Source organism: Rhinolophus ferrumequinum, chromosome 8 (genome assembly GCF_004115265.2).
Source record: "Rhinolophus ferrumequinum isolate MPI-CBG mRhiFer1 chromosome 8, mRhiFer1_v1.p, whole genome shotgun sequence".
In the NCBI taxonomy this organism is placed as follows: Eukaryota; Metazoa; Chordata; class Mammalia; order Chiroptera; family Rhinolophidae; genus Rhinolophus; species Rhinolophus ferrumequinum.
The window spans coordinates 55572502-55593232 of record NC_046291.1 but is presented as its reverse complement, the minus strand read 5'-3'; the positions used below and the strand labels follow the sequence as shown (position 1 = coordinate 55593232).

General features: G+C 37.7%; 1 protein-coding gene across 5 annotated transcripts in view; it reads right to left on the bottom strand.

Moving 5' to 3' along the window:
* Window positions 1-20731, bottom strand: part of STK39 (serine/threonine kinase 39) — a 276825-nt gene that overhangs the window by 104870 nt on the left and 151224 nt on the right. Inside the window, exons 11-14 of one of the 5 annotated variants that reach the window (XM_033112648.1) lie at window positions 13199-13321; window positions 13041-13070; window positions 5247-5309; window positions 3367-3434 (exon numbers count right to left, since the gene is read on the bottom strand). In XM_033112648.1, the coding sequence (XP_032968539.1) occupies window positions 3367-3434; window positions 5247-5309; window positions 13041-13070; window positions 13199-13321 (284 nt within the window). The remainder of the gene's footprint in view (window positions 1-3366; window positions 3435-5246; window positions 5310-13040; window positions 13071-13198; window positions 13322-20731) is intronic. The other 4 variants (XM_033112650.1, XM_033112649.1, XM_033112651.1 and 1 more) reach the window with 4 other exon arrangements.

The window sequence follows — 20731 nt, the reverse complement described above, 5'->3', positions numbered from 1 at the left end:
CATAGCAGAGAACCCACCTAAGTGGTGCCCAGACTTCTGACCTAAAGCAACCGTGAGGTAGTAAATCTAGGTTGTCTTAAGTCACTAAGTTTGTGGTAACTTGTTACACAGCAGTTGAAAACTAATATGCGTTCCTTAATACAGAATAGCACCTCCTATAGTTTCTATCCTCCTGATGTAGCTTTTCCTTCGGAGAACTTGATGTATCATAATATATCATATAAGTAATATGAATATTTGAATTGTTCTTCTCCCTGCCTCTAGAATATAAGCTCCTGGAGGGCAAGAAATGCGTCTTCTTTTCCTTCCCCATCGCATCACAAATGCACATAGCAGGTGCTCAATAAATATTTACAAAATGAATGAATATATTGGCTTTTTACATTTACATCAGCACAGAGTGATCACAAAAATTTAAAAGCATTTAACTTTTAACTTTCAAAGGCTGTTTCTCAAAGTATAAGGTTTGCCCTTCGAGGAGTCCAACATTATATTCTGAGAAATTCACAAGTTCTCAAATATGAAAAACATTAGCTTAAAAAAAAACCTGTAAAAAATATAGGGGAAAAACGTATACAAACAATTGGGCATCAACATATGTTCACTAAAATAAGTTATTCTAAAAACCATTTCCATATTTTCTAGGCTGTTAGATTCAGGAAAATACCATTGTTATAATATGTCTTAATTTCAGCAACACTTTCAATGAATTCTTTTATGATATCCTTCTGAATGGTTAATGTCCACTAAAAGGCAGGGGAGTCGATAGGATTTGGTTTTGGTTGAACAACTATACCATAAAATACTAGTTAATTATTGAAAGCCATTCAAAAAGTGAGCAATTTCTAACAGCGCCAGAGGCTCTGTCATACTTGGAATTGTTGAACATGTTAATCAATGTTTTGGAAAAAGATGTCAAAAATAGGTTCATCAAACTGGCAAGTGATATATATTCAAACACTGAAATATGACACATTGACAATCAAGAGTGAAATGTATGGTGGGCAAGCAATGAGTCAAAAGCAAGTTCATTATTATAGTAGTAAAGGTTAAGACAGAGAGAGAGTTTTAAAACACATTGCAATTCAGAATTAGGCTTGGTAGAGCCTGTCAAATAGAAAAAACAAAATCAAGTTTAGTTTGACTGTTAGGTCATGCTAAATTTGCCACCACGGTACATGGATGTTGCAAAAGGCAATAAAACCGGCTGATTTAGGAGAAATACAGAGCATGATTTGCAAAAATCACAAGATTTTCCTACTGTATTCCAGCCTGCTCAGACCACATCTGGAGGCCTGCATTTAAATATGGGTGCTTGCTTATATTTAAAAGGAACACTGTTAAAATGGAAAACAATTCCATGAAAAGAGTTCTGAGGTCAAATAGGTTTTAGAGTAAACAACTTCCTTTCTTGTAGGACTTCTTTGAACATTTAATGTTAATGCTCCTTGTAATTTCCAAAATAGGTGTGTGTGTATGTACACAATAGATGGACACCATGCACCACTGTTTCTTAACTTATCTGAAAATGGAACCCTTTCTATTTAAAGCATCCTGTAGGACTAGTGATCTGAGCCACAAATTCAGGAAAACCACCACTTAGACCCATGAGCAAAAGGAAACAAAAGTAGATGCAGACTAAATGTCAACAAAGGTGAACAACCAGGATTATGAGTGCGATATAGAACTGTGTTATGAGAAGCACAGCTAAAGTTACTTGCACAGCTTTGCCTAGGAAAATAGAAGAACAAGCCTTGCAAATATACAAATGGCTCTCAAAAAAATGAGGAAATGCATTTGTATTACATTGTTCTATTACCTAGAACAAGACAATATTGAAAAGTAAGGTTCAAAATATACATGTTAACACCCTTCAGGAGACTTTTATCCAGGGAGCCTGATATTTGTTCTGAGGGCCAGAATTTGAGCCCATAGGAACCCAGAACAGGCAGGTCAGTAGAATCTTCAGGAGAAGATGAACTATAACAATTAAAGCTTTTCAATATCATAGGGGTGATCATGGAAAAAGAGTGAGCTGAAGTATGCACAGAGGCTTGGTAAATACCCAGCGGGACACTATAAAAAAGATCCCTATATATATAAAGTAGGAGATTATATGACTGGATTCTAAAGCTTACTTCCAACACTGGACTCTCAGTGGACTAGACTATAACCTCCATAGTCTCACTTACACCTGCATCTCAATGACAAACACCGGGCCAGGCACAGAATGGGTTTCTCAGAAATACTGGTGAATTGAATGTATAAACAAACAAGTGAAAAATAAATGAAAGGAGCACCTGGTTCCAAAGTCAGATGAGAAGGGAATAGGCTATTTCATTCTTTGGAGATTGTGCAACATGCTAATTGCAACTCATAATCAAGGCTTCCTCCAAATATAAGGAAACCAGTTTTGTAATAATTTCACTTCTTGACTGGGAAATCAACTCTGAATTAAATCACACCAAGGGTTGTTGTGAGGGTCCCCTGGTAAGCGTGTGAAAATGCACTGCAGATTGTAAATGGCCATCAGAAGGAAGGGGTGATTACCACAATGGTAATCTGCTCTGACAGACTCTGACAACTCAGAGCGCTGAAAACTAACCTTGAACGTGAACCTTCTTTTTATAGCCACAGCCCTGAAAACGGTCCATTCGCCATGTGTTTTATTTGTTTAATTGTCAAAGGAGAACATGTATAACTTGTTTTAAAACACCTTAAAAATGTGACCATATTCTGATTGACCTGGTAAATTAAGCTTTTTATAATTAAGTTTAAGCAAATTTCTTTTGTCTTGAGATACCAAATTCTTAACAAAGAATATACACTAAGATGGACATTAAAATTTAAGAATCCTTTAGTTGAAAGAGCTTTCATTCCCTAGATACAAAGACTATATTGCAGGCACCATATTTGTGTCCATTTTCTAGAAGACTGAGGGTTCTTTCAAAATACATCTGTCATCTCTCCATAGAGGCTGATCAAACCTGCCACTGAAAAATGTTCTGAACAGGCAACTTGTAGCACAAGCATGGTTTATTCCTGACAGAGACCGACTGCTGAAGTGTGAAAGAAACTCATTAAAAATCTCTTACTGTGATCTCACATTGTAAAAAACGAAAAGGAAAAACCCAAGAATGAAACGGCAAGGCACGCTTGCACGGTGCTTTTCTTTTTGACTCTTCTTTAGTAAGCAGAGCTCAGATAGAGCAATTAGTCCTCACAACACAGCATACACTGGCTCTTTCGGGAAATCAAGTAAGTTAACAATGTTAATTTATGCTAATCTTATGAAAAGTTAAGGAATGTGATCAGAATATTGTACTATAGGAAAAGTGATAGAAAATAAACAACAATATTATTTACCTTAATCTTAAAACGAGGTTCACAGCGCAAGAAGCTTCTCTATAGTCCTCACTAGCATTGGGTAGGGCCTTTAAAAACAAAACAGCAAACAGTGTTATAAACTCAGGAAACAAACAAAATCATGATATCCCTTGATTCACAGAGCCCTTTCTTTCTGGAAATTTCAAAACTATGTCTTTACACATGCTGGTCTTATTTAGCCACATATCATCTGTGTGTGAAGGTTGGAACGATGCCTAATTTCCATCACAGTTGTGAATATGAGTATTTCATATAGGAAGCCTCATCATAGGATGAGCCTATAAACAGTTGGTATAAACTGCAATAAGTCCAGAAAAGAAGACTCAGCCATCTAAATAGGCACCTTGCAACCAGAGCCATTGGGCTTTGGTGATGCACAGAGGTTTTGGTGATGCAGAGGTTTGTTTGGGAACCTTAAACTTGAACCTCATGATGCAGAGGAAGGTGGAAGCCAGATTAGGCCATTGTTTTATCTTTCCTGCCTTTCTCACCTAGAGCCTATTTCCTTGAATAAATATCATCAACCATGGCCGCTACTACACAGCCCTTTCCATACCTATGAATCCCTGGACATGAGCAGGCCTTCCTGTTGGAGTAGGACACTAAGAAATTTCAGGCCAAGCCTTGGCTCTGCCACTGACCAGCTATACAACTATAGGCTAGTCATTTTCTGAACCTATTTTCCCATTTACAACATGGGGATAATACCTGCCTCAAAATGTTGCTGGGAGAACAAAATAATATATATGAAAATGAGTTATAAACTACATGTTATACAACACTAGTTCTCTTAATCCCTTTTCCTGTTTACTCTCTTTGCCTTCTGACCCATTATTATTCCTAACTTGCATTTAATCATTCAACCAATCCCTACAGTTTATGTCCAGGTGTTCTACTGAGTTGCCTGATACAGTGTAAAAACCTAAACTGAACCCTGCCTCTGCCTCAAACCTGTTGTGTGACCTTGGATGAGCCACTGAACCTTTGCAAATTTTTGTTTCCTCAGCCTAACATAAGGGCCAAGGACTAAATATCTGACCTCAAATAGGTTTCCGGCAACCATGAATTCCCACTCTGTTTCCTATCCTATACAGCTGTTTCATAAAACACAGATCAGGAAGGATGGAAATGAATTTAAATGGAATATGCCGATTTGATTTTAAAAAAAAAAAACTCAAAACAAACTATGATCGAAAAGCTTCATAGTATAGCTACTTTGAGAGCAGAGGGCTTGCCTATTAATTATACAGCAAAGCCAGAATGGCAGCCTACACTCTGGCTCCATGTCCATCATTTCTCCCATGCAGTGCTCAGCACCCTTCATCAACACCCAACATGACTCTGCTCACACACACATGTCTTCTGTCATATAACTTCTAATATAAATGCATTTCACAGTCACTGAACTATTATTTTTTACAAGGCAAGTTGTAAAGATAAATTGGCCCATAAAATTCAATGATAAAAGAATTATGAAAACAGGTTATAGTAATCCAACCAGGACCAAAAAAAAAAAAAAAAAGTATCATTTAACTATTACTACAATGTTTTGTGGCCAGAATCTAACAGAATGGTCAGTCATTTTCTTTCCTTTTCTTATTTCACACAGTACCAGCAATTTCAGAAGCAGTCTGGTAATCAATTCTTGCTCTTGAACCCATCATTTAAAGGTTGGAGGTCCTGAAAATCATGATCAATAGTGACAACACTCTTGTCCTCCATGCCCATTAAAAAAGAGAGTTTACAAGCCTCTGATTTGGAAGCACTACCCTGGAATTGTCTATCTTTCTAAAATGTTAGTTTTCTAAAAATCTGTCTACCAAGCATTTTGGACATAAGCGACTGGTAGAGAAACATACCTGAGAGTCCTGCACAGAAAGAGACTGTATTTGCTCGGGTATGTTGCTGGCATTCACCGCTATCTGTTAAGAGAGCCACTGTTATAGCACTTTAGGAAACCAAAATGAGACATCAGGGTCAGTGTGGTTACATTAAGTCTCAATTATGAGACGCAAAGATTTTAAATAATTTAAGTAATATTAAAGCAGTATTTCCCAAAGTGTGGTCCTTTGACTCTCTGCATCGGACTCACTTAGGACACGTGTGAAAGACTCCTGGGACCCCCTAGCCTAATCAGAACGTCATGGAGATGGGAGAGAATCTGTATCGTTAACAAGTGGCCTGGGTGATCTTTATGCTTTTACAGAACCACTGGGCTACAGTGAAAGGCTTGGATTATTTGGTATTTTAAACTTATAACAGGAAGATGCCCTAGGACCATTTTTTCTTGTCCCATGATTTCATCTAAAGTTAAGGGCCTCCTAATGAAAGGATGTTAGGATTAATAAAACCTGTCCCTTTCATGATTATTTTGAACAATTTATTCACTGGATTTCAAAAACATAATAGAGCAGTGGGTTTTTAAAACATTTTCCCAAACAGAAATGCCAGAGTGATAGGTTATATTTTTCTAAGTTGGAAACCCGACCCTAGTGATACTCAAAATATTTTTGCCTCACAACCTACTTTGGTGAACTCTCCCTTGAATAAAAATTGAAAGACAAACAAACTCAAAGAGGAATAGGAATGAAAAAGAATGAAAAGGACTTTCCTTTCCTAAAGTTACTATGAATTTTAACATAATCAGAAGTCATCAGAAATTCTTTGTGGCAAGAGTTTTCTAAAGTTAAAGAGCATAAAATTCTTACTCTGTGCTTCCTCAAAAATAACTGTGTCAGCAATGAAGTAATAGGGGTAAGTATAGATGTCCACAACATACTTTGAAAGGCATCAAACAATGAAGACGGACTGACGGATGAATAGATGGCTGTGTGTTTGATAAAGCAAACACAGCCATGGCAGGATCTAGGAGATAGGTACGTGGGTGTCCACCATGAACGCTTTCACCACTCCTATATTTCTGAAAATTTTCATACTAAGCTGTTGGGGTGAAATGACTAGGTTAGAGGAAGAAACAACCTGTGTTCCTTAACCAGCCAGAGGTCTGGCCGGGGCCTACAACAAACGACCTCTTTTGTAAACAATCTTTCAGGCTGATTTTACAATCTTAATTAAGGTTTGAGATACAACCAAAAGCCACAACAGCACTTACAGAACATCCTGCCTTTCAGCCAAAGAACCACTATAATCAGAAAGACCTTAATAGCAGTGACTAGAGGTGCTAACCTCTCTTTCCCTTGGGGAGCCCCCTTGTTCCTTGCACATATCAGGATGGAGAGCTGGCTAACTCTCCTGGGGGCGGGGACCTCACGCACCCCGCAACCTCACTGTGTAAGTTTAACCCTGCATGTGAAGCAGGCAGCAGCCTCAGGCTATCTCCGGTGCATAAGCAATACGGGTGATTTCTCAGAAAATGTGCAGAAAGGGAGTTTCTCTGTACAAAACAGCTCCTTTGACAACCAACTGTAGTCCTTTAAATTTCACCATTAGGGACTCCATTCTATCCATTTAGGGCATGCATTTTGGGCACACATTTTTGCCTGTCAAAACTTACAACAAAGCTAACACATCAAGTAGCTGCCATTCATCAATAGTATACGTAAATTTGTTGTTTGGAATGTTTTTGCTGTTAAACAGTTTGCTATAAGAAGAACAGTTGACAGAATGCAATTTTGATAGGTGTGGGAGAGAAAAAATTAATAGATTAATGTTGGATGCCACACTGGAAATTGGCCTCTGGGACTGGGTGAAAGAAAGGAAAAGATTTTAGACTAGAGAGAAGAAAGGGACAGCATCCGCTTTCCAATTTTTCACAAGAGCTCTGCCTAATCCTCTCATTTACTATTTTTAAATTAGTGTGGCTAAAGGCAATATGTTATCCTGGATTGGATCCTGGAACAGAAGAAGGATGTTAGAGGGCAAACGAGTGAAATACGAAGAGAGTCTGAGGTTTACTTGGTAGTGATGTAGTGCTATGGGTTTCTTAGTTGTGACAAACGTACCAGGGTTACATAAGAAATTAATGCGGCAGAGGAACCTGGGTGAAGAATGTATGGAAAATCTACTATCTTTGCAACTTTTCCATAAATCTAAAATTATTCCAAAATTTCAGAAATACGGAAGATTTCTGATCACAAATCTAACTTTTATCACAACTAGTCAGAAAGCCAGTCACTTGCAATAAGAATACCTTTTAAAAAGAGGTATCATAAAAGTATCAAGTTAAAGCCATCTGTGATGACTAAGGTTAAGTATAATAAATTTGGAGGGAGAAATCAAATCTTTCCCTTCATCAACAAATGGATATAAAACAAACATGTATGAGAGCTAGCAGGCATTTGGAAAACTCAATGTTATCAGAAATACTTTTTAAAAGCTAAAGGCAGTTTTAATAATTATCAGAAATAGCAATGAGTAACATAACCAATAAAGTTAGCTTTCATATTGTGACCAATCTCTAGTAAAATTAACTTAACCTAAATCCACACCAAATGTATTTTTCTCCTCAGAACAAAATATCAGAGTTAGGAAACAGAACATTTGCACAATTAACTTAGTTTAGATTTTTTTAACAAAATTCTTCAATGTATCTATTGGGCGTGCCTGGTGTCTCCTGTGTGTCCAAATTGCCTCTTATAAGCACACTGGTCAAATTCGATTAGGCCCCATCTTAAGGCCCTATGTTTTAAGCCCTACTTTTTTTTTTGTTTTTTTTTGAAGCACTCACAGAGGAAAGACCATGTGAGGACACCGTGAGAAGATAGCTATCTGCAAACCGAGCGGAGAAGCTTCAGAAGAAATCAACCCTGCTGACACATTGATTTTGAACTTCTATCCTCCAGAACTGTTAGAAAATAAATTTCTGTTTGTGACAAACTCAACTCCGCTCCCCCAACCCTCAAAATGTATACACCTCTTGTGGATCCTACAGGGCTTCAGTCAACAACAAACCTTCCGACTTGGCTTCATTACTCTTCATTAAATAAGGACAACTTTTCCAAGGGATTTCTGAAACATCTTTCTTAACTTTTTTCCCTCTTTCCCTCTTTCTTTCTTTCTTTTTTTCTTTCTTTTCTTTCCTTCTTTCCTTCTTTCCTTCTTTCTTTCTTTCTTTCAGATTTCTGATATATTTAAAACAAATCTTCAGGAATTTTGAGCACACAATCTTACTGGATTCCAATCTGGACTTTTGGATTCAGAGCAACTGTTGTGGTATTCCTAGTCAGTGGTCCTGGATCCTAGACATGTATCAGAATCATGTGAGCAGCTTTCTAAAAATCAGAGTTGCCTGGACATCACCCTAAACCATCAAATCATAATTTCAGGGCTGGGTCTAGGCATCCACATTTCTAAAGCGTTCCATCTTTCTGACGTGGAGCCAGAGTTTGAACCAGGTGTTTTCATGCCACCTGTGGAGGGGCTGCAGTAAAAAGAATGCATCTTTAAAGAAGTCTTAGCAAATGTCCTCCTCCTCAGTTAAATGAAACCAAAAGAAACTGAGAATTTAAAGATAAAATCAGTTTCACTTTTATATAGAACATTAATTAGGGTATAAACCAAAATTGACGGGCCAAAAAATCATAAAACTTGTACTGATCATTTCAGTGTCTGAAAAAAATTCCAAAATCACAGGCCAAAAATAAAATCAATAATGGGGTAATAATTGAATGGTTTTATATAAGCTAGGATGCTATATGCGTGTAAGCCAGGAAACCTCCCCTAAGGAAGCCAGTCCTTGTAAATACCATCTCTGGCCCCCGCTTGTAAAGAGATGAGAAGCTTCCAGAGAGCCGGCTCTGTTCTTTGCTTGTGTATAATTCCCACAATGCTAGTGCCTAACACAGCTCCATGTAAAAATCAGGCATAGATTAATAAATATTCAATTAACTAACTTTATTGTTAATGTTATTATACAATTAACCTTTAGTCTCCACTGGCTTCCACCATCCACATGGAGTAAGATAATAAATAAATGAAATGCACATGAATTACCTACTTGCTAGAAACTATTAATTACTAGTGGGTGACTAATACTTGGCAAGTCTATTTCTAAAAAATCAGGTTCGGAACACAGGACCAGTTTTTTCAATGGGTTTGGCTATGAATCGCTAGATAAGTGGTGTAACTCTGCAACTTTCCAGTTTACACTGGAAATTCTCTTAGACTTAAGGGGGTCTCCAAATTGGGTCTAGTACCAGGCACGTCTACCTGATGTCCCTCTGACAAACCCCCTACCCTGGCCTTCCCAATCTTCTCTGACTAATGCTGTATTACCTGGAGAGAAATTCTACCTCATACTTCCCAGGAAGCCAAATAGCCCCTCACAAGGCAAGCACGGCTAAAATACCCCTCCTCTACTGAAACATCTTACTCTGTCTAAACATGGAACTGCTAAGGCTACTACTTTTTCTGAACTTCACCTCAATTACAATATACAACGTCTCCTGATTTTGCCCTCCACTTCTGACCTACTCATAAATTTCATATGCCTATCCATGCACTCGGTTTAATGTATATATTTCATTGTGTGGGCATTCATGTCTCCAACAAACATCTATAGAATGTCTATTAGATGCTAAGGCAATACAAACATGAACAAAACACTAATCCAGTCTTTTAGTATAGTCAAGGAAAACACTAAACTGGAATTTAAATGACAAGAACTATTGAAAAGCTTATTAAAATGTAAACACTCTGGCATTTGGCACAGATAAGCCTTTTCCCCCTCAAAGATGTTTAAAGGAATAAGGTACAATGTCTGTATGCATTGATATATCTTCCCCCTACCCAGCTTTACTGAGGTATAACTGACAAATAAAATTTTATGATATTTAAAATGTAACTGTTTTTATATTTCACAGCAACTATAAAAAATTTGATATTGGCAAATGCTTCAAACGAAACAAACAATTTTATGAACCTATACTTCAGTTCTATGTGTGCCCCTCAAAGTGCATATACAAAAATGTTAATGGACTGAAGTTTGTAATAATAACTCAAATGCTTACCAAGAAGGAGATTAAATAAACCATTTCAATCCATTCATCATACTATGTGGCAGTTAAAAATAAAGAGGCAGATCTATAGCAACTAATGTGGAAAATTTTCCAAGGCATAAGGTAAGCTGAAAAAAAATTGTTTTAGCTTATATAATCCCATTCGTGTTTTAAAAATAATATTCTAGGCTGCTTTATGTACATATTTGTATATGAATGAGCAGAAAAGGTCTGGAAGAAAACACTGCAAACTGATAACCTCTGTGGAGAGAAGTGACAGTCACGAAGTGAGAAGGGTAGCAAGATAAAAATGATCTTTCAGATTTTATTCTACTTAACTACTTCATAACTTCTACAGGTCTTTAAGTCCCTGCTCAATAAGGCCTACGCTGACCAATGCGTTTAAAAATATAACCCCTGTGACACTTGTACCTTCCACCCATTCTATTTTTTTCCATTACTCCTATTCCATTGTAGCAAACCACATAATTTATTAACTTATGAAGGCTGTTGTATATTGTTTATGTACTCCCTTTAAATGTGAACTCCACAAGAATAGGGATTTCACTCTGCTTTTCTCACTAATATATCTCCAATACCAACTAAAACGGTGCTTATAATAGTAGGCATATATATATATATATATATATATACACACACACACACATATATACATATACATACATATACATATGCACATATATACATATTTGTTGAATATTTGCATGTTCAATAATTTTACTTCCCTTTGTAATAGGTAAATATTTTCTGCTTCACTTACAAAAGTGATTTGGCGTGGTTGGCAGATGAAAGGAATACTTTAATAAAAAGCTGAAAGGACACAGGAACCATCATCATAGCTGCTCTTAACATAGCTCAAGACACTGAAATGCCAGCCTTGTGAAAAAACTGGCCTAAGAAGCTGTGCAATAGCAGGTGGGCTGAAGTGTTTACATTCAATTAAACACATGCAGGATTTCACAAAAACAAGAAACCTGTCTACATGCTTCCTTAATAATAAGCTAGTGTGGGAACAGACATAGGCCACTGGGAAATCAATTGAGTCTAGATATAGTGACGTGCCTAAGACTTCCAAACCCCTCTCAAGAAGGTCAGTAGTGATACCTGATGATTAACTGACAGCATGCTACACATTACTCTCTTTCCTATCTAGGCAGAAAATATTCTTGCCAAAAAGATACTCCTATAACACGTCAGAGCAATTTTGACAAGCACATGGTGAGATATTGTCACAATAAACTTAAATCCTCATGAGGAAAGATCTACACCTGTCAGTCTGCACTGGTATGGAAGGATCCAGTGAATATTACCCATGGAAGATACTCGGTAGTGAGCCAATAACAAATGACTTCTGAGTCAATGATGCTACTTCAATCATGTTATTTTGCTCTATTTCTAAGCAGAACTGACAATTTTAGTTAGAAATACTCTTAGAAATAGATGAAAAACCTTGACTCTGTACTTCACTCTAGATAAAATAGCAAAGTGGGCAACAAGAGGGCAGAGTTCATGATACCTGGTTAAGATCATTCTAAACAACCAGCACGGCATCTGTGTGGTCAACGTGTCCTACTGTGAAGTTCATCACCATCATTCCTAACACAGACAAGTAACTTCCTTGACCAAAGTTTATATTTTATGTATGAAATGGAAAGATTAATTCATAAGATAAACATAGGAGGACACAGGATCTGAAAGAGAGCTGCCTATGGGAGGCAGACAGACTCAAAAATCCCTTGGAAAGGCCTATCAACATGGCATGAAGGATGAAAAGAAAACAAGAGAGGGGACAGTAACGGGAAGGAGTGGCTTGTAGCTCTGATGCTGTCTTTTTAGAAGGTCCAGCTGGCTAGTGCCACTAAAAGCAGAATGATAAGATTTACGCCTTGTAATCAAAAGAAAATGTCTGCTAATTTATAAAAAGTTGGAATGGATATCATTTATAACCCAAAGTCTTCTGTTTCCTTAATGAGAATTTATCAAGGTATACATTGATTACTAGGTCTGTAAAATATTTGGAGCTATTTAAATATGCTCAAATTTCCTCTAGGAGAATTAGCAAGTCCTTTGAACTATAGTCATCATTAGTCAGTCGGTATTAGGATAATGAACCAGATGGAAGAAGTAAAGTTAATCAAAAGATGACCAGCTGTCAAAGGGAAGCTGATAAAAGAGTGTTCCTTGCCTACTTAGTTACCCTGATTTAAAAATCAAGACCAACAGATTCAACACAGATTTGCTAACCATTTAAATATCTTGCTTTATTGAAAGCCATAAATCTAAAATGAATTTTTCTTATATGTCGACTATGTTTTCTAAATGACAGTACTATTAAGAGTTAAGACTAATTGTCTAACTAGTCTGTCCTAAGGCCCCCAATGAGTGCTCTGTGTAGGCGATTTCACCAATCCTCAGGGCAATTTTACAAGCATTGTAACCATGCTCCTTTGACACAGGAGGAAACTGAGGCTCAGAGAGTAAGGCAACCTGCCCCAATTTATACAGCTCAAAAGTAACTGAGACAGAATTGGGACCTGCAAAGTCTATATCCATTTTTATTTTTCTACACATGAAGTCTCTTCCCCAAATGGATCAGAGTCTGATACCTCGAGGGATGACAGGGGAGAAAATGAAGTGGCAAAAAATTGTAAAAATCAATAAGTAACCACTACTCACCTCTGGGTTTTCTTCTTTTACTCTTCGTGACTGTAAAATAATTATGTATCCATTAATACACACACCACACACACACACACACACACACACACACACACACAAAATACCACAAAAACAAAATTTACACAAGCTAGCTAACCATCATCAATGTCATTTACCTTTTCTTGAGAAAAGGCTGCTTTCCCTTCTTCACTCTTTTCATCCATCTCGTCGTCACTCCATTCCCAGTCACCGTCTTCGGTTTTATGAAGGTGACCGCTTGACCCAGGAACTCTTCTTACCTGAATCAAAACAAACCCAACCAATTCTTCACTAGTCGAATGTGAACGGTGCTCGCTGGTGCTGCTACTTGGGTTACACAGCACACACCTATACTGAAAATAAGCTAAGTGGTTATGAATTCAGGGATAACTAGTAGTTAATACCGAAACATACTACAAAGCCTCCAGACGCCCACACTCATCCTCTTTCCAAAGATAGTGTGTTCTTGAAATGCATTACTATACATGTAGAACAAAATATTTTGGAAGAGTATTACACGTATCAGCCATTAAGTTCATCTTTCACTTTGCTTCAGTTAACTTTATTAATTACTATACATAAAGGGCCACGTGGTAAGCTTCAACATTGCCTAAAGAAATGCATGCAAGCAACAGACGGCTGACTGAGAAAAGGCAGGAGAATCCGGCAGCCTAATGAAGCATACAAGACTAGCGGTATCAGCGATCTAAAACCTAAATCAAAACAGCAAATACCCTTTTGTTGCCACCTTGCTCTTTTTCAGAACCTGACATCATGCTTGTTTTCCCAGGATTCTGCTCAACCTACTTGAGCAAAAAAAACAGTATCAGACTATTCTTAACAAACATTGTAGCACTTTGAGACTTGTGAGATTGCTAGGAATCCAGCAAGATAATAAGCAGTCGTGCCAGATAATCTAGAGATTATAATCAGTCTTCTGGAATTATTTCAATTTTTTAAACTAGGGTAGAGATGCAATCCACGGGCCTACTTTCCAAATGTCTTCGTGATTAAAAAAGCAAAACTTTTTAAAAGATAGGATGATGGAGAGTGATGAGCTTCCGAACAAAGCAATTTGCCTTAAAAAAAAAAATGGACTGAGACATAAGTAAGCAAAGCAATGTACCAGGTGACCATGATGTGAACGTAACAGCTAGTGACCTACTGATTCAGAGAAATATCAAATGGAAAGGGACCTTGGAGACTGTCTTATTCAATCCCCTCATTTTACTGAAGAGACGAAGGCCCAGAAAGTGACCCAAGACCACGGCTATCAGGGTAAAATTAAGGCAAGAAAAAAAACCCTTCAGACTCCCATTCAAATCTGAGAGTCTTCTTAATACCATTGAATAATAACTGTGAAACAGAAGTTGTCCAAAGATGTCCTGTGAAGACTTTGAAAGACTATGATGTGAAGAAAGGCTATTTTCCATAATAGAAACTACTTAGTTCTATCACAAGTACTTCATTAATCCCAAGGGAAACACCACAGAACTTAATTGTTTAGAAAGTAAGCATTTACACATGTCAATCAATGTGAAGTCACAAACAATACAGGCTTAGATTGGGTTTGATTTGCAGGCATTACCACATAAAACCTGTAAACATAAGCCTGACCACTTGTCTAGAAGACCTGAGGTCCAACATGGAAAGTTAAAAATTAAGTAAAAAGTTCTTATTCATAATTGCAAACAGTTATGCTCAATTCAAAAAGGAAAAAAAAAAAGCTTTCTTTCCACTCCAAAAAAAATTTGTTTTAAACTAATTCTTCTTTGAAACACTTAGCATTTAGTAAAACCCCTTCTGTGCTTAGCATAAGTTATTTTTTCCACTTGCATTTTGAGTCATTGGAAAGACCTATTCTAACAACAGTGATTTTAATGGTGCCTATAGATGCAGGCAAAGTACGGTAGAAAAAATGCTGAAATGCACTTCTGGATTTTCAGAACAGATTGCTCCTTTTAAAGCTACAAAGAAAGGGATAGGAGAATAGAAAAATTATTTTCTCTTGATGTATGCAATAAAATTATTTTCTTAGCAACACTAATTATGATAGCAACATAGAGGAAAATCTGTTAATGACTACATTCAAAAGAAAGAATTTAAAGCCACATCTATCACAAAACATATTAACTAAGAACTGAAAAAACAAGAAACAAGTAAAATTGTGCATTAGAAACAGAACAAAACTACTTTTAATGAAATTATAAACCCAAGCATTGGTTGATGAATTAGTATTCTGTAAGTACCTATCCAAAAGATTATACGAAGGAAATGGCTCTTTCTGAAAATAGTCAGAGATAATGCAGCCTCACACCCTACCATTTAAGTTATGATCTTTTTCCTCTCATTCTCTGTTTACAAGATCTGTCAGTATCGTTTACAAAAGCAGGATCCAACTACAGACAATAAAATGGCGATTTTCTATTTCTATTTTAGAATGCTGGCTGTCTCCCTCTTGGTTTTATTTGCTGGAAGAGAGAAAGATAAAGCAAAATGTCTAGGATTTGTAAGCTTGGACATTGAAAGAAATGGTGGGATGGACCTATAAGTAATAAATATCGGTTGAACAAATACTTGTAGAAATTAAGACAAAGAACATTCAAAAACTTACATAGCATAAAATATTGGTATAGGAGTAGCAAGAATAAGAATACAAATTTGTTCGTTAAGAACGTTCTCTCAGTTTACTGGAAGGGAAAAAACTTGCTGCATAATTTGAAACCCAGGTTTCATAGTGTATTGAGATGACACTGACCTCTACTGAAGAGACCGGAAAGCAATTTACAGTTAACATCCTTGCAGGGAGTTTGTAGGGATGACAGAAAACGACTTTTTAGAGCGGACGCAACTAAGTTTCACATAGTTTAACAAATGGGGTTCTTATTTAGGAACTTCTATTTAGGAACACTATACCCAATAAAAAAAAAACCTGTGTGAAAGCTTCTATCGTCCCCCAACTCCTACAAGGACGAGAATGGAGGTTATTCACACTCAAGACTCTGCATTACTATTACATTACTCTTACTCTATTAAATAATAATTTACTCAGTAAAAGCCAAGAAAGAAGTGATATAATGGTTTTTTTTTTGTCTACCATGGGTTTAAAAATATAATCCAATGATTCTCAGAGAAACAAGTTCAATTTAAGCAACAGCTAGAGATATTCATAAGCCCACAAACTCCTCAGGTCAGAATTGGCAATAGGGAGGTTAGAAAAGTTTTATGCGCAGTAACATTTATTCCTAAGACTGGGAATAAAATGCAATTGAGCAGTTCTATGCACACCATACCTCCGAAAAGGAAAGTAACATTTTCTTCTTTTTCTCAAAACAGCATCTTTATGAAAATCCATTGAAGAAATGAAGTCCTGATTTCCACAAGAAAAGAAGTCAGGCTCAGCCAGACAGAGAGGAATGGAATGGTTCCTTGACTGGTTCTGGTGGCTGCAGGGTCAGATGTAGAGGCAGAGCTAGGACGGAGCAGCCAGAAAGGGGGAATGACAGCAAGTAGGCAAAGTCACCGGAGCGGTCTGCCTAGTCTTCCCCAGTGCTGCCCCTCTAAACAGGAGCTTTTTATAAATATCAGGACACGGGGTCTCTGTACAACATCTCAGGCTGCCACCTGACCCCTGACTCCAGAACAGGAAGAAGGGTATGAAGGAGAGTATAAGAGAGCCAATGGATGAACTATCTATGCAGGGTGTAAAATATGTTAAAAATTGAAATGTGTTTCTCTAACACACTCTAAACAAGGGATAAATGTGATTTCTTTGTTGTTATTTGTGTAAAGATTTTAGTGCTCGCCCGGGCAGACAGAAAACAAACACTGACCAAAATTTAGTACTTTTTGTCCCATCATTCATGCCCCCTCCTTCCAAGCACCTGCCAGTTGTTCTCCCGGGACGTGGGATTTCGGAATCTCCCTGGAAGGATTTTCCCCATCAGTGGGAATCCTGCGCTCTACTTCTCCTCTGATGGTTGCACACACTGCATGCCTGACTGCAGCCTGACCCCAGTAACCCGGGAAGCCCACCCACCTCACGTCTGCCCACTGAAGATGGACTGGACATGGCACAAAACAACACCCAGTAATTTTTCTCTTATCAGGCATTCTACTGACCAGAAGTATAAAAAAATGTTTCCAATCAACTGTTGTTTATAATGTCCTTGACACACCACCAAACGAAAAGCCTTCTAAATCATCAAACATTTAAAAATAAAATTAGCTTTGGTAAGGTTTCAGTAGTAAATAAACATTACTCTCCCCTTTCACTGTCAACATTTTTTCTAAAGATCAGCTCCAATTGCTGCCCTCACTTCCTCAGCCCATCCTCACTCTCATACAAAGTGTTATCTGTCCCCCATAAGTCACCAAAACGGTTCTCTCTCCCCAAGATTTAATGAATTCACAATTGTGGAGTTCAATGCTTCTCTCTGTTACCACAACGCTCTCTTGTAGACACAGCTGAATGCCCTTCGTTTACTTCGCGCTCTCTCCACACCTGTGCTCATAACATTTCTCCTTCCACTTCACTCATCCTTCGCTAGCTCCTCCTGTTCTTTCTTCTCTGTCTTGACCATACAAACGGCTGCTCTTAGGCTACTACCTGCTTTTAGCTCACTAGGAATTATCTCCCCGAGTGCACACACATTCTCCATGGCCTCTCCTCTCTCATTTAGGCTGATGACCTTAGGAATTTCATCTCTTAGTCTCGTTTTCCAAATGCTTTTGGATGTGAACATCTGATTCAATTCTAGTTGGCCATCTCCCACCCATTTGTTAAGGCGCCCCCCCCCCCCAGCCTCATCCTGACACTTCTGCACTGTTGTCCTGTCTCAGTGAACACCTCCGTGCTGGAGTGAAGTCACATCGACTCGGGAGAGCTCATTGCTGAAATTTCAGAAAGTTTGCCAGACTTTACACTGGCCGCATAAAATTGGCCAGAGTAGGGGTATTGACACAATGGAAATTAGAAAATGCTGTAGTACAAATTAGGATTTGTTTCACCCTCACTGCCAGAGCGCCAGTTTTCAATGTTTACCAGTACAACGCTGATGATAAGACTCGGCTCATGGAAACATTGTAAAATTTGACAAACACATTGAACGTGAATTCAGTAGTTATTCAGGGAATAATTACTTTACTTTACAGTGGGAAATATCTCAATTTTATTGTACAAGCCTCTCAAATTTCGCCTTTAAAAGCAAAACACTAATTGATTTTTACGCATATGTACCAAACATATACCAATATAAATACTGGAGGGAACTATATTAATATTACTCAAATTGATACATACGGCTTGGGACAACATTTCTTACAAAAGCATCATGAGAAAACAGTGCTGTGTCTATACATATATTTAATGCAGATGAAAGTGAAAAAAGTATCCTCTGAAAAACTGCATTAGATGATGCAAAAACTGCCTCTATGATGACTGATGCCAATATTGCAAGTTAAGAGCCTAATAATACGGCTTAATACAAAGTAAGAAAGGAAAACCAATGACGTATTTCTAAATAAAAATGTTTGGAGATGTTATTTAACAGTTACACATAATTATACTAATAAATTATAATCAGTAAATAAATATTTATTTTATCTATATCCCTAAATGTTCATAATGTTCAAAATGACCAGAAAACTTTTTTTTTTGGAATCTGTACATTTAGAAAACAAAATATCACATTATTTTCTAGTTTCTTTTATATATAGGAAAACAATATACGTTCTGCAAATTGGATCAAGAGTTTTACACCTGATAATTTTTCTGTACAATGGCAATATAGATCCTTGCCACTTACAGCATGAAATTAGGTTCTCAAACTTCCAGTAAATATTAATATGACCATATATTGATGATAAACATAAATGTCACTGAAAATTATTCATTTTGTTTATAACAATTTGGAACATTGATTATTTGATCAAATATTTAGGAGACGTGAAATGTAAAAGATGGAGAACTACTGGCCTAGCTGACATTGCTGTTTGTTCTTTCTAATCCCAGAAAAACAGAAACACATCAATGTATCATTCCTGCTAAGCGTGTCACTATATATACATACAGCGTTGTAGAAACTGTCTGAATGTAGCAGTCACCGAGTATTGGCTTAACAAGGCACATATTTCCTATAAATTGTTTTAATTACAAAGCATTTAAAATACAATTCCATTTTGGGTTAAAAATGGAACTCCCGCCTTCCCTACACACCTGTCATCTTGGCAAAGGGCACAGTCATATAAAGTCCTTAACATGGCACCTGGCACATAATAAACACTCGAGGCATGACAGGTGCTATTATAACACGTTTCATCTTTCTCACAACCCAAATCTATCAAATGTTATATTCTGCAAATTTTTCCTCCTCAGCTACCACTGTGCTAAGTCACATCCCCTCCAATGTTGATCTCTTGTCTCTCCTATTAAAATAAACTTCTAATCAATCTTTTGGCTTCTAATCTCTTTCCTAGTTTATCCTTCCAACTGCCACTGGTCACACATTAGCACTTTTTCTAAAAAACCAACAAGAGTTCACTACCACCTACTGAAAGAGTCTGGCTTCCTTAATGTTCAAGTCTTTCCACACCCGGCTCATCCTTTTGTGCCCAGCACCTGGCACGGAGCTACAGTGGGCACTCGTAATTGCGGATGAAGGAGTGAAGGAGTGAATGAACCCGGGAATGAACAAACTCCATAGGAGGCGCCAAGGAAGGCACGATCCAACTGTGTGCAAGTGGCATACTTTCACAGTTCTACCTTTTTACATACGAATCACAAATATACCTCGGCCTGATCTGCCCTTCCTCATTCTCTACTTTCCTAATCGAAGAGGCTTTTTTTGCCTGCAGCTTTATATCATCCTAGTCTGTATTAGTTACTGAATGACATACAGAACTGTATATACCTTCAGGGCAGAGAGCTAGCTTTGCCTTTTTTAAGAATCAATCACCTGTTTATTCTTTCAGTCAACAAAGTTATATTTAATGCCTACCTTGGTGACATGTTCTAGACAAAAGACTAATAAAATAAAAGCTTACACCTTGGAGCAGTTCACAATCCAGGCAGGTGGACAGACATTTAAGCTAATAATTTCAATAAAATGTGAATGCAACATTAGAAGAAAGATACAAACACTGTGAGATCGCAGGAAAGAGGATGACCATCTCTCAAGGACAGCATGGAAGGCTGGAGGTTGAGGGATAGCAAGAGCTCACCAGGCAGAGAAAGCGGAGAGGTTTTCCCACCCAGACAGAAGGTAAGAACTTACGGGGATCTGCGGACTCATAGAACATGGCTGGGTCACAAGGTACTAGGGTCTAGGGGTTGGGTTTAAGGAAATGGCTGAGAATAAGGCTGGAAAAGCTGTGTGAAGAGCCTGCACAGTAAGAATGGCAAATTCCAAGGCCTACAGAAGCCCGTTGGAAAAAGGAGAACGGCTGAGTGAGGACCTGGGTGGCCTAGAGAGGAGGGTCCCACCTAAAGGGAGTGCCCAACATTAGCTCACTGCGGCCACAGAAAGGCAACCCCAGTGCTGCCGGGTCCTCGTTCTTCCCGAGAGGTGGATAATTTGGATTATTTATGGGAATGCTCTTGATTTTTTGTGGTGGTTGTTGTTGTTGTTAACAACAATGGCAAGGTAAAAATAATTCGTCTGCACAGCCGG